At 38.2% G+C, this 14,054-nt stretch overlaps 1 protein-coding gene and 1 long non-coding RNA gene across 3 annotated transcripts; one reads left to right on the top strand and one right to left on the bottom strand.

The window, feature by feature from the left end:
* Positions 1–1,378: 1,378 nt before the first annotated feature.
* On the bottom strand, positions 1,379–3,073 carry LOC113889536. Its single transcript, XR_003510281.1, has 2 exons — positions 3,035–3,073; positions 1,379–2,025 (listed from the first exon to the last, which is right to left on the bottom strand). It is a non-coding gene; the product is annotated as an uncharacterized LOC113889536 (long non-coding RNA).
* A 1,626-nt stretch (positions 3,074–4,699) lies between these two features.
* On the top strand, positions 4,700–13,289 carry PRPF38B (pre-mRNA processing factor 38B). Of its 2 annotated transcripts, none has more exons than XM_027536337.1 (6): positions 4,700–5,254; positions 8,114–8,182; positions 8,462–8,613; positions 8,690–8,750; positions 10,789–11,012; positions 11,260–13,289. In XM_027536337.1, the coding sequence occupies exons 1-6, from the start codon at positions 4,979–4,981 to the stop codon at positions 12,107–12,109; spliced, it is 1,632 nt and encodes a 543-aa protein (XP_027392138.1). In that variant the 5' UTR covers positions 4,700–4,978; the 3' UTR covers positions 12,110–13,289. The 2 variants fall into 2 exon arrangements, with proteins under 2 accessions (XP_027392138.1, XP_027392139.1); XM_027536338.1 differs by lacking the exon at positions 4,700–5,254 and adding an exon at positions 5,445–5,718.
* Positions 13,290–14,054: the final 765 nt, after the last annotated feature.

Genomic DNA, 14,054 nt, shown 5'->3' with positions numbered 1-14,054 from the left:
TTGTTACTTTAGAATCCTGGTTGTTGTTTTTGTAGTTTGTTTTGAACAATAAAATCTTTAAAATATTAGAACACTTAATTTATGTTTAGTTACATATGGCAATTATTTTAATTATCTATTCATAAATGATACATGTTTATCAAGCACCTTCCACATGCCAGGCTTTTTAAGTAATTGATGGAAACACAAAGGCCCCAGAGTAACCAAAGCAATTTTTAAAAGAAAGAATGAAGTTGGAAGACCTAACCTACTTGATTTCAAAACCTACTATAAAGCTGCAGTAATCAAGGTAGTTTGGTATTGGCGAAAAGATAAAGATCAATGGAACACAGTAGACTTCAAAAGTAGATTCATACATGATGGGTCAGTTGATTTTTGACAAAGATGCTAAAGCAATTCAACAGGGAAGTAAGTCTTTTCAACAAATTGTGCTGGATCAACTAAATAGCCACATGAAAAAAAAAAGAAAGAAAATCAACTCTACCTTACACAAAATTAACTCAAAATGGATCACAAACCTAAGTATCAATTCTCAAATTATAAAACTTTTAGAAAACATAAGAGAGTCATTTCAATCTTAAAGATGGAAGTGTTTAGAACAAAAAAAAGCACAAATCATCAGCAAAACAAAAATTTTATTTGAAAGACACCATTAGCACAATTAAAAGGCAGGAAACAGACTGAAAATCCTTGCAACACGTGTTTCAAAGGATTTCTATCCAAACCATGTAAAATAAAAATCTTCCAACTCAATAAGACAAACAACCACATAAATAAATGGGCAAAAGACTTGAAGTTACTTCACAACAGAAGGTATATGAATGCTGGTAAGTACCTGACATGATGTTCAACATCTGCAAGGTGACTGTAACATTTTACATCCACACCAGCAAAGTCTTGAGAGTTCCAGTTGCCCCATAAACTCATCAACACTTAGTATGAGGATTTTTTTTTCTTTTAGTCATTCTAAAGGGTGTGCAGTAGTATCTCACTGCAGGTTAATTGTGTAAATTCTAAAGGGTGTGCAGTAGTATCTCACTGTGGGTTAATTGTGTAAATTCTAAAGGGTGTGCAGTAGTATTTCACTGTGGGTTAATTGTGTAAATTAAACCCACAGTGAGATACTACTGCACACCCTTTAGAATGACTAAAATAAAGAAAAAAAAATCCTCATACTAAGTGTTGATGAGTTTATGGGGCAACTGGAACTCTCACGACTTTGCTGGTGTGGATGTAAAATGTTACAGTCACCTTGCACAACAGTTTGGCTGTTTCTTAAAAAGTTAAACATATACCTATCATATGACTCAGTCAGTCTTATGTCTAGGTATTCACCAAGAGAAACAAAAACATCTACACAAAGACTAGTACACAAATGTTCATAGTCATAGTGACTTTATTTGTAATAGACAAAACTTAGATATCCACATGCCCACCAGCAGATAACTGGGTAAACAAACAGCAGTAATTCCATACCATGGAATACTACACAGTAAAAAAACAAAACAAGCACACATACAACTGATACAAGCAACAAGGATGAATATAAAAATTATTTCGAGTCAAAGAAGCCAGGTAAAAAGGGAACCTAGTGTATGTGTTTATTTATTATAATTCAAGAAAATGCAAACTAATATATATTGACAGAAGGTGATTGCTAGGGATGGCGATGGAGGGAGAGACTGGATTACAAAAGGACACAAGAGTACTTTGGGGGTGATGTATGATTGTTACCTTGATTGTGATGATAGTTTAACGGGTACTGAGGTAGACCTAAGGGTCCCTCTCAAAGTTCTAACCCTTGAAGTTAGAATTTGAAACCCTAATCCCCAAAGATGATGATATTAGAAGGTGGAGCCTTTGAGAAGTACTTAAATCATGAGGGAGGAGCCCTCACAAATGGGGTTGGTGCTCTTAGAAATCTCAGAGAACTTCCACATCACTTCAGTCTTGTGATTACATAGCTAGAAGGGGCCAACCATGAAGCAGGAAGAGAGTTTTCCCTTGGCCTTGGACTCTCCAGAACTGTAAAAAATAAATTTTTGTTGTTAATACGTTACTCAGTCTGTGATTTTTTTTTTATAGCCTGCAAAGACTAAGACAATAAGTGTACATGTATCAAAATGAAGCAAACCAAACTTCCCAGCTTTATCTATGTGCAGTGTAGTATTCCTAAGTTAAATATAACTTTTTAAATGGGGATAATAGTTATACATTCAGGCTGTTTTAGGGATTCATTGAATATGTCAAGCACTTTATCCTAATACCTGATTTGATATTAATACTTAGTTTGATGCCACTGAAACTTTGACATCAAACTTCAATCTCTCTACTAAGCTTTATCACTCAAAGTCTAGAGGTAAATGAATTTTTAAAAGATTAGGATTTGGCAATTAATGTCACTGAGTAAACTTAATAAACTTATTATCAAGGCAAAAAAATACACATAAAGGAAGAACTGGGTTCAAATTTTTTATCATGCTATTTTTAACAGTAATTCATTAAAATTTGGGATCATCTATTTCCCTTGGGAAGTAAGTCTATACTAATGTATAGAAAAACAAGATCTACTAGGAAGTTAACAACCACTTCTGAAAGCTTTAGTTCTCCGGTATAAATAAAGGAACTAGACAGGATGATTACTTACATACTGTTCAGCTCTAAATACTAATCACTCTAATCATTTCTCATTCATCTTTCCTTGCATTGTCATACCACTGTCTCCTACTGGTTCAACTTCATCCAAGTGTGGATTTTCCCCAGTTTCTGTCTTATCCTTTTCCCCTCCTCTGTGTCTAGGCCACTGAACTTAAGATCTCCACCTTCAATTAAGTCAGACAGAGAAGGAAAAATATATAACATCCCTTATATATGGAATCTAAAAAGAAATACAAATGAACTTAGGAAACAGACTCACAGAGAACCAACTTAAGCTTGGGGTGGCGGTAAGAACAGGGGGAAGGAACAGTTAGGGAGCTTGGCATGATCATATACACACTGCTACATTTCAGATGGATAACCACTAAGGACTTACTTTATAGCACAAGGAACTCTGCTCAATGTTCCGTGGCAGCCGGATGGGAGGGGAGTTTGGGGGAGAGTGGATACATGTATAGGTATGGCTGAGTCCCTTCAATGTTCACCCGAAAGGAACACAACACTGCAACAGTCTATATTCCAATACATAATAAAAAATTTAAATACTTAAAAACTCCACCTTCAAACTTCCTACTTCAACAGTTTCTAGGCAAGACTAAATGATTAAAGTGTCACAATGAGAAACCAAATAGGATGGAGAATGGAAAATGTCCTTGGATTTTGGCAATTAGGATAACGCTGAGAGCATCCAAGGTTTTGAGTAAGGAGTGCGGCGCTTTTCGAAGGATGACTCTGGCAACACTGTGAAGAATGAATTGGAACCAGAGACTTTGGCATATTAGCATCGAAGGTGACTTTGAAGTCATAGCTGTAACTCTTGGGTTTAAATGCCATTAAATTACTAATGTTTCATCTTGGCATTCCAGGCACTTGCTGCTGCTGCTAAGTCGCTTTCGTGTCCGACTCTGTGCGACCCCATAGACGGCAGCCCATCAGGCTCCCCCGTCCCTGGGATTCTCCAGGCAAGAACACTGGAGTGGGTTGCCATTTCCTTCTCCAACGCATGAAAGTGAAAAGTGAAAGTGAAGTCGCTCAGTCGTATCCGACTCCCAGCGACCCCATGGACTGCAGTCCACCAGGCTCCTCCGTCCATGGGATTTTCCAGGCAAGAGTACTGGAGTGGGGTGCCATTGCCTTCTCCGTCCAGGCACTTAGGTGGTCCAATTCCTATCCAGTCGTTACTCCCCCATAAGTGTATTTCCTGGCCTCGGTCTGCGAGACTACCCCCTACTGAGCTTGATCTTCCTTGCTTCTATGGATACTCAGGCTGCTTTCCGTTTATAAAACTGCCCAGTCCATGAATACTTGCACAAACTTTACTGCCTTTTTTAGCCTCCTCTTAGCTCCCAAACACCATAAATCTTCTCTAGGTTAACAGTAGCTTTTGAAAAGTGAGACCGATTCTGACTCATTTTCACACCCACCAGCTTCTTCCACCTCTTCCTCCCCCAGTCGGAGTGCATCGGCACAATGGAAGTACTCAAATAGAAGTCACGTAACAAAACGGCGCTACAGGTACAGCAGCTCTTTTAATGCTAAAATGCCTTTTTTTTTCTTTTTTAAACAGTCCAGTAAAATGTTATCTCGACCTTACTGTTGAATAAATTTAGGCTCCAATAATAAGACCTCTGGTCAGACACTACAGCCTGGCGGACGACTTTGCATCGGTATCACATGAATGAATGCGGTCCTATCAGAGAATACGAAAACTGTGAACCCAAGAGACTGCACAGGAATCACGAGTCACGAATTTGCAAGCACACAGCCCTCCGAACGCCTTCCCGCTCAGCTTCCGAAAGGAGAAACCCGGGCCGCAGTGCAACATACAGACCAGACCGACAACCCCCTCCCCTGGCAGCCAAATCCCCAGTGTTAGTCTCCTAAGAGCTGGGCAATGGAGGCCAGCGCCGCGACAGCAGTGCGCGCGGAACTCGCGGAACTGGGAAGAGGAATCTCGAGCCCACCTGGGCGTCTCTGACTGGCCGTCGGCTAAGCTTGGAATTCTGGGGCGTGTTGCGTCACATCCGCCGGGGCCGCCATCTTGCTCCCAGGGGCAGTTGGCGGAAGAGAGCGCGCTCCCAGGCCGCCGGCTCGGTGTCTGCTTGGAGTTCTCGAGGCCCGCGATTCGGCGTCTGCTCTCGACCAGGGGTCCGTCTCTTACGTCCCGGTTGCCCTCCCTCACCCAGCTGGGGGACAGCGAGGCGGCCCCCTCTTCGACGGCGTTCCATGGAGTAGGGTCCCGGACCGTTGTCCCGAAGAGCGAGATTGAGCTTGGCCGCCTCCCCCTCCCTTCTCCCTCCCTCTTTCCTTCCGCCGCAACATGGCTAACAACAGCCCCGCGCTGACAGGCAACTCGCAGCCGCAGCACCAGGCGGCAGCGGCCGCAGCCCAGCAGCAGCAGCAGTGCGGCAGCGGCGGCACCACCAAGCCGGCAGTCTCGGGCAAGCAGGGCAATGTGCTGCCGCTGTGGGGCAACGAAAAGACTATGAACCTCAACCCCATGATCTTGACCAATATCCTGTCGTCGCCTTACTTTAAAGTGCAGCTGTACGAGCTCAAGACCTACCACGAGGTGGTGGACGAGATCTACTTTAAGGTACGAAGCGTCTAGACTTGGCGGGGTGGGGGGGATGTTAAGTTCCGAGGAAGGGGTATGGAGGAAACGGGCGGAGGCGGCCCTCGAGGTCTGATGATCTGTAGATGAGGAAAGGTTGAACGGAGGGGGAGCTGTGGCTTGTAGTTTGCCAGGGAGGGGTCAAACCGGGGCCGCCCTCTCATTTCCTTTTCAGATTTTTAGGGCCGGGAGAGCCCGCCGCCATTGATCTTTCTCTTCCCCCAACCTCCTGCCCGCCCCTGGGGGAGTTGGGACGGGAGGACTGGGGGAGAGGAGAAACGAGTAACTGAAGCCTCTCCAGTTTACAGTTTAAATTTCTTTCTTTTGACGTGGATCTGCTTAGCGCCAACTTGTTGGTGCTTCTCCCGCTCACCCCGGGCCAGTTCATGTATTGACTTCAATGTTGGCCTCGTGTTGTTGGTATTCACTATCCGGACAGGGAAATGGTCAGTGTGTGTGTCGGGTGGGTGGGAGGGTCGAGGGTGGAGAGGTGCAAGTGGAAAAGATGTACCGAAGGCCTGGAAATTTTAGCAGCAGGAGGTCAGGAGTGAGTGGTTACAGTCACCTGTGCGTTGGGCTTATTTAGAATTATCTGGGCCCTGGGCTTCTGCGGCAGGGTCGGTGCTGGCTTGGCTGTGCTGGGGAGCTCACCTGGCGCCTCCTCACTGCACTCTTGTCTCAGTTCTTGTTTCGTTAGCAGGATTGACTCAGTCTTGCAGCGAGGCTCGGAGCAGCCCAGGGTCGCAGGTAGAGGTATGCATTATTAATCATGCTCAATCGCCATAAATGCATTTCCCGGGTTACATGAACGGCTACTTAGATTTTTTTTTTTTTTTTGACCATTGGTTTTGGTCTTTTCCTCACGATTTTGGTAGGCTTTCTCCATTTACCTAAAAATTATGTAGTTTTTAAAAATTATCTTCCAGGCCTCCTAAGGTAAACTTATACTATTAAAGAATATCAGTAAATCTTAAAGGTCTTTAAATACTTAAACTAAGACATCTGACATAATACAACACGTTTTATCTGTATTAACTCCTAAAAACCACTTGACAGACCACATAAAGTATCTTCCCTGACCTGAACATATCTGTAGAGGTCTTAAGAGAGGAAATTTTCCTTATTCGCCTTCAGGTTACGTTTTTTTCCACCTTTCCCCCTAATAAGTGAATAGCTTATTAAAGGATTTTGAGATACTAGTTGGTTTTGATAAGAGATCTTATTTTGAGAATATAGTTCAACTTTGGGTATATAAAGTAAACTGAAATTTCGGTGTACTCTTAATAAAGTATTGTAAGTAATTGTAATATTGTGAACTAGATTTTTTTTTTTTTTTTTTAAGGTAAGGCCTTTTTCAGTGTGGATACAATGTGGTGAATATTTAACCCTTATTCAGTTGAGGTCGGGTTCCTGCTTTTTGTGGCAGGTTCTGTTTAATAACCTAGGCAAATGTTAATAGGATTGAGGGAAAAGCTTGTTTTCAAATTTTACATACTGTGTCTTGAAACACTCAAGATTCTACTACAAATTATTTAAATTTAATTATAAAATTGAAGACTCGGGTTTTGTTATCCAGATGAAATAATCATTGAAATATATAGGCTTCCTATTTTGTAAGTCGATTTTGTATGGCATCTACCCCTTTGGTTAGCCTTTAAGGAACTGAAACATCTCTTCACAGCAAGGTGGGGGAAGGAAATAAAACTCTCAAGCAGTGCAGCTTAGTCCACTGAGCAAAATAGTGTAGTATTTACATTTAAATGCATGCTTTTCTGTCTGAGTCACTGACAAGGACTGTTTCATGTAATAATGGATGGGTGGAAGTAAAATTTTAGAAATATGTAGTAAAAGAACAGGATTTCAAAACCATTTGGTTTTGTTTCAAGTTAAGAAACTAATATGGATCTTATTTTTCCAAAACACCTTTGTTATATCTGTTGTACAGCTAATCTTTCTTTGCTGTTTTTAGGTGAAATATATTGTTTTTATAGGGTGCCCCACTTTAGCAAAGATCTGTATCTTTGAATATACTTGACAATGCAAGTTATACTTACCGTTTCTGACCCAGTTTATATTTTGGGGGAAAATTGAATTGGTTCACATAATCAGGCTGAAAATATACAGTAACTAGAATAATCTGTGTGTAGGTATGGCCTTTGTAATTTCATCTTTAGTCAGAAATGAACATAATGCTTGATCATGGTTTTAAAAAAGTGTGTAAATATAAAGTTTCATGATTTTGCTTCAGAAGTAATTTGTTACTACTTTAGCATACTTCATTTTTTCTTTTTTGTATTTTTTAAATTCTTTCAAGTTTTTTCTTTATTTTATAATGTGGAATTTTAAATCACCACGAAATTGAAATATTAAGGGTATTTTAAAGTTTGTTTTTTTTTTTTAATACTTAAACTTTGTTAATACTTTCTGCTATAAGTTGGGGCTTTAATCCATTTTAAAATGAGGATTTTTATTTTTTTAAGTAATTCATAATACAAAATTGAATATCAATTTTTAAGTGTGTAAGACTAGAAATTTCATATCTCCACCTGTATCTGCTTCCTACAAAGCTAGTTTAATGGGATTTCTGCTGTGTAAAGTTGTTGAGGTTTTGTTAAACCCTAGGTTGCTTTATTGGTGCTATTTAAAATAAATATCTAAGCAGTTTTCAGAGATGGTTTACATACTTTAAAATGTATGTAAACAAAACATATACATCATGTCAAAATGCCCAACTTCCAAACTTTGGGAAGAGCTGCTCTGTTATGGATTGGGGTTTACTTGAATCATTTTTTAAAAATTCAAAGCATGAATGTTTGTTGTGTTTCTCTTTTCTACTTTCAGGTCACGCATGTTGAACCATGGGAGAAAGGAAGCAGGAAAACAGCTGGTCAAACAGGGATGTGCGGAGGGGTAAGTAGAAGTACGTGCATTTTTCAGTTTTTCTGTGTCTAATAACTAAGTTTATATTTGGAAAACTAAAAGTTTGTCAATTACATACCAAGTTACAATTAATGTTTTTTAAAAATCTAAATTCAAGTGTTCCTTGGGGTTAGAAAAGCATTTTTTTTTTTTAATGGTCTGTTCTCAGTTCTGGATTATATCTTGTATTAATACCTAACAGGATTAATCAATTGGTATTAAGTATCTCTGTTAATTACTTTACCACTTTCTTAATTCTTTCCCTTAAAGGTTCGAGGTGTTGGAACAGGAGGAATTGTTTCTACAGCTTTTTGCCTGTTATACAAATTATTTACTCTGAAATTAACTCGCAAGCAAGTGATGGGTCTTATAACACACACAGACTCTCCATATATTAGAGCCCTTGGATTTATGTATATAAGGTGAGCATACGTTTCTCTACATTTTCAATATCTTATTTTAATTGACTTAGGCTTAATCAGTCTTTTGTGATTCTAGGTACACACAGCCCCCTACAGATCTGTGGGACTGGTTTGAATCCTTCCTTGATGATGAAGAGGTATGTCAACAAGGGTAATAATTAATTTTCTTCTGATTATTCTTTTTTAATATTTTTTATTTATTGATGATTTAACATCTTCCAGAATTTTCTGTACCTAAACTTATTTCACTCACATACTTTTGGAATTAATGTCCTGTTACTAAAATTAGGGTGGATTTTATATGTCTTAGGTTAAATTTTAAGTCTTGTTTTCACATTTTTAAATTGTTTAGATTTATTTTGCTAACTATTGAAAGTTTTCTCTTCCTAGTTGTGTTCTGTGTATTGATCTTGACTTGTACAGTTGATAGTGACTTTTTAGTTGGCCATGTTCAAGATTGAGGTGGTAAGACATGCACATAGAAATAGTAATTATTGCTTTTTTTTACATGTATATTCTGGGACTTTTCGGTTTTTTACCCTATAACTTCCTCCAAATAGTAATATTTCCATTTGCATAGAAGTGCAGAATTTTAGAGCTACGTGGAATTTAAATAGGGTGAGGGTTTAGATCACTTGTTCAACATGATCAGACTATTTCAGTCCCAGCTTTCTAACTCTTACTATACTATATATGTTTACAGAAAGAAACCTCTCTTTAGTAGTTCAGAATTTTTTTTTTTTTAATGTAAAACTTAGCATTCAAGCTTAAGTTTGAACTTGTTACATTTGTTCAGAAAGTACTTCAGAAGACATTACTGTGTCAGATTTAAATCATACATGTATTAAAGTCCAAAATCACAAAAAGACCTTGATAATGATCAGTGTCCATATATCTATCCCCACCATTACACTTTGTTTTAAGGTTCATAAAGTAAACTGAGTGGTGTTTTAGTAGTCCTATTTAAAGTGTATCCAAAGAATTGGTTGTATTAAAGGATAGTCCTAATGGAAATCTTTCTGGTGTGTTTTTATTACTACACGCACAACTAAAAAAATCTCACTCATATAGACATGGGGAATTTTTCTCTGCACATTTTTTTTTGGTAAATAGGCAATTTACAGTCTGTTTATTATCTCGGAAGAGGCCAAAAGTGTGTTAGATGATAACTCACAATCTTTAAAGTTTTTTCTTTTTAGATAAGATTTTTCAGGCTAGGGCGCTTCTCCTTTCTATATTTAAAAAGCATGTCCCGCTTCATAATTGGTATTAGGTTTGTTTCTGAATGCTTCTGTTTAATCTGTTTTTTATTGTATTTACAAACCTGAGGCTTTCTATTTAAGCTAACTTATTGTTTTCTTCCTTAGATATCTGCAGCGATTATATTTGGAAATACTGTATATCTGAACACTTAAATGTGTGTGAGTGCAAGCAGTTTTACCTTTAGCTCTTGTTTTCCTGTTTAGATAACAAATCTCACTTTCCTTGTGTGCTTGCACTATAGGTTTGGGACTGACAATAGCTGACTAACATGTCCTGAGCTGTGAGAGGGCATAGCAAGAAGGCCTTCATGCGGTAATGACCCTTTTCAGAGACAATGGTCATCATGGATTATGCGTTTCCAATTATTTGTTTATTTATTTATTTTCTACATAACTCTAAATTAGAAACCTCACTGCTTCATGGCAGTTGGTTTGCTATTGCTTCCAGTTTTATTAGGGCTTCATTTTATATTAGAGCTGTTAAAAGATAATCTTTAGACAGGAACTGTTTAAAGTAGTTCATATGTAGCTAGGTTACACCGCTAGGAACAATGTATGCAAACGTGTCCACAGAAATAAAATGTATAGTTAGTAGGTATGTGGAATGTAAATTTGATTGTTCCAAATAGTCTAGTAATGTAAGGGGGTGTTTCATATTCTTTTTTAACTGAGAGAGGTCACTTCTCTTTCTGTCCATGAGGTTGCAGGGTTTGTTCTCACCTGCATGCACACACTGAGCCCAGATATTTCTGTGTATCATTCATTACCAGATTAGAAAGGTACACAAATTGAAATTTTTCTGTTAGAATTTTTTTGTATTTGAGATTCCAAAGATGGTTATATTTTTTATAGTATTCTTGTATTTACTCAGATAAATTTTTTGACGGCCAGGATATCTTTTGTGTTTCTGTAGGACCTAGATGTGAAGGCTGGTGGAGGCTGCGTAATGACCATTGGTGAAATGCTGCGATCTTTTCTCACAAAACTGGAGTGGTTTTCTACTTTGTTTCCGAGAATTCCAGTTCCAGTTCAGAAAAATATTGATCAACAGATTAAAACCAGGCCAAGGAAAATCAAGAAGGACGGAAAGGAAGGCACTGAGGAAATAGACAGACATGCTGAGCGCAGACGCTCAAGGTAATGTAACCCTTGAGCTACTGTAGCTTTAAAACGTGCTTTACGCAAAAGTTCTTGGAAATTAGTATCACATTCTTAGGTATAATTTGTCATCTTTTCCCCATTTTCTACCCTTAAGGGCATGTTCAACAAATTATGCATCTGTAAATGAGAACAGGCAGATATTTTGCTTAAATTATTCTTGGTGGGTAATACTTATGTTTTATTCAATTTTTTTCTCCCCTTCCTCCTTTTTCCTGAATATTAGGTCTCCAAGGAGATCACTGAGTCCACGAAGGTCCCCAAGAAGATCCAGAAGTAGAAGCCATCATCGAGAAGGCCATGGGTCTTCTAGTTTTGACCGAGAATTAGAAAGAGAGAAAGAACGCCAGCGACTAGAGCGTGAAGCCAAAGAAAGGGAGAAAGAAAGGCGAAGATCCCGGAGCATTGATCGGGGACTAGAACGCAGACATAGCAGGAGTAGGGAAAGACATAGAAGCCGTAGTCGAAGTCGTGATAGGAAAGGGGATAGAAGGGACAGGGATCGAGAAAGAGAGAAAGAAAACGAGAGAGGTAGAAGACGAGACCGTGACTATGATAAGGAAAGAGGTAATGACCGAGAAAAGGAGCGATCACGAGAACGGTCCAAGGAGCGGAGAAGTAGGGGTGAGGTAGAAGAAAAGAAACATAAAGAAGACAAAGATGATAGGCGACATAGAGATGACAAAAAAGATTCCAAGAAAGAGAGAAAACATAGTAGAAGTAGGAGCAGAGAAAGGAAACATAGAAGTAGGAGTAGAAGTAGAAACGCAGGGAAACGAAGTAGAAGCAGGAGCAAAGAGAAATCAAGTAAACATAAAAATGACAGTAAAGAAAAATCAAACAAACGAAGTAGAAGTGGCAGTCAAGGAAGAACTGACAGTGTTGAAAAAAGAAAACGAGAACATAGCCCCAGCAAAGAAAAATCCAGGAAGCGTAGCGGAAGCAAAGAACGTTCCCACAAACGAGATCACAGTGATAGCAAGGACCAGTCTGACAAACGTGATCGCCGAAGGAGCCAAAGCATAGAAACAGAGAGCCAAGAAAAACAACATAAAGACAAAGAGGAGACTGTGTGACAATTTTTTTGTAAAAGTGGATCACATTGAATCCTATAAACGTTGGATTAAATCTGCTTTTTTTTTCCTCCCAAGTTGAGATTGTGCAGTAGTTACGCACTCTTCAAGCTCCCTGTAGGCTGCATTTTCATTTCCTCTTTGTGTAGGGAAGTGCCTTTGTAATCCCATTTATTGCATTGATGTCTTCACCCAATTGTTGAGTTTGATACATGATGCACAGATTGTTCTTGCATTTTATTGTTTAACTGTTTTTGAGATGTACAGTCTGTACATATGTCCTGAAAATGTTTTAATTCCTTTGGCATGGTTGCCATGTTGGTTAAATTTGTATAAGGCAATAAACTGCCACTAATTCTATTTTTGTTTTGTAGGTGTGGGATTATGGTTTGTGTACTGAAGTTAGCATGGCTGTGCTTTTCGTAATAGAATGCTAAAGACTTTGAAAATGGATCTAGGATGTCTATTATAGGAGAATTAACATGCTTTCAGTGTACATGAAGGCAGCAGTTTTAGGATTAACATTCTTGCCCACTGTATATTGTCTTGGAAGGCTCTTGTTAATATGTTAAACCTAATAGTCTCTACAGTTACCTTTAGAGAGAATTTATGAGAAGTTAGTTTCTGATGCAGAGGCTTCAATTAGGCTATGATTTGATCAAAAGTCCTTTTAGCATTCTACCTCAAAGGGACACTGTTAGTATGCCTAAAATTGATTCACTTAGTTTTCCTTTTTTATTTGAAAAAAATACATGACATGTAATCTTTTTCTTGAATTTTTCAGATTTTAAAGTACTATATTAAAGGAGAGATTAATGTCTAAAGCCTAGCATTCTTACAGCAACCCTATACTAACGTGAGATTGGGAGAGGGTGGGGCAGGTGAGTAGAGAAATGGGTATAAGCCTCAAGCTTCCAAAGTGTTTTTATAAATGGAAAATACTTAAATTATGAAACAGCTTGATATAGTGTCCTTTTTTTAAATTCAAAACTTTTTTTATGAAAATGAAGATTGCTGTTTGAGTTTTTAAACTTAATCTAGAAGAGAGAAGTATTAAAAGTAATGCTTTGCTGCATTATTTAAGATTATCAGCAAATTATTTGATAGATTGTTCTTATGACTTGTATTCTGATTACAAAGAACGATCATGAGTGTGGAATAAATTACTGGATTAAATCCTTTATCCTGGGTGTTGGCTTCCCCCTTTTGTTAACTTTATTGTGGAAATAGATACAATGTTAGTAGAGTCACACTTTGAGCAGAAGGATATCTTAGTGCCCAAATGATAAGTAAATTTTAAATGTGTAGATGAAATTAGACATACATGATGGCCAGCAATATTTACTAGAGTTCTTAATAACAGTTCCCTTTATCCTTGGGTGTTACTTGCATCAACAGGTTGTTTTTGGTTTGAATAATTAGTTTCACATCAGACGTCCTTATTGCAGGACTTTGCAATTAGGTTATATATTAGAATCATTTAAAATTTGGACTTGAAAGAGCTTTTAAAAATAACTCTTCCAATTCTTATAACAGAGGCCCAAAGATCAGCCATTGACAGGACTATAAGGGAGTCTTCTAACAGTATTAACTGACCATATTAACATTTGTTTTCTCTCACTATTCATATTGGCCAGTGAGATGGGCACTCAGATGCCACCTTGCAAAAAACCATTAAATGGGACAAAGTACATTTGGCAGAGTTCTTCATATGTGGGCTTAACATTTGTACTTATTTAACTTGAGAAAAATCTCATTAAATGAAGGAATTCTAAGAAAATACTCTTAAGAGTAGAATATTCAATGATCTTTTAAGCTGAGTATCAAGTGAATGAACACTAGATAGGTAGAAATTAGAAAACTTCCTGAATGATGAAAGCCAGTAGATTTAACAAATATTTAGCATACCTAAATGGATGGTGCTACTCTTTTGAATATAGTTAATTTG

This window comes from Bos indicus x Bos taurus, chromosome 3 (genome assembly GCF_003369695.1).
Source record: "Bos indicus x Bos taurus breed Angus x Brahman F1 hybrid chromosome 3, Bos_hybrid_MaternalHap_v2.0, whole genome shotgun sequence".
NCBI classification, from domain to species: domain Eukaryota; kingdom Metazoa; phylum Chordata; class Mammalia; order Artiodactyla; family Bovidae; genus Bos; species Bos indicus x Bos taurus.
This window is presented reverse-complemented; position numbering and strand designations above follow the sequence as displayed.

What these genes read in the sequence shown, in the direction of transcription:
- PRPF38B (XM_027536337.1), top strand. Translation starts at nt 4,979, where the DNA reads ATGGCTAACAACAGCCCCGCGCTGACAGGCAACTCGCAGCCGCAGCAC. An exon ending in TGGACGAGATCTACTTTAAG is followed by an intron (nt 5,255 to 8,113) that starts GTACGAAGCGTC and finishes TTCTACTTTCAG; the next exon opens with GTCACGCATGTTGAACCATG. An exon ending in GCTGAGCGCAGACGCTCAAG is followed by an intron (nt 11,013 to 11,259) that starts GTAATGTAACCC and finishes CCTGAATATTAG; the next exon opens with GTCTCCAAGGAGATCACTGA.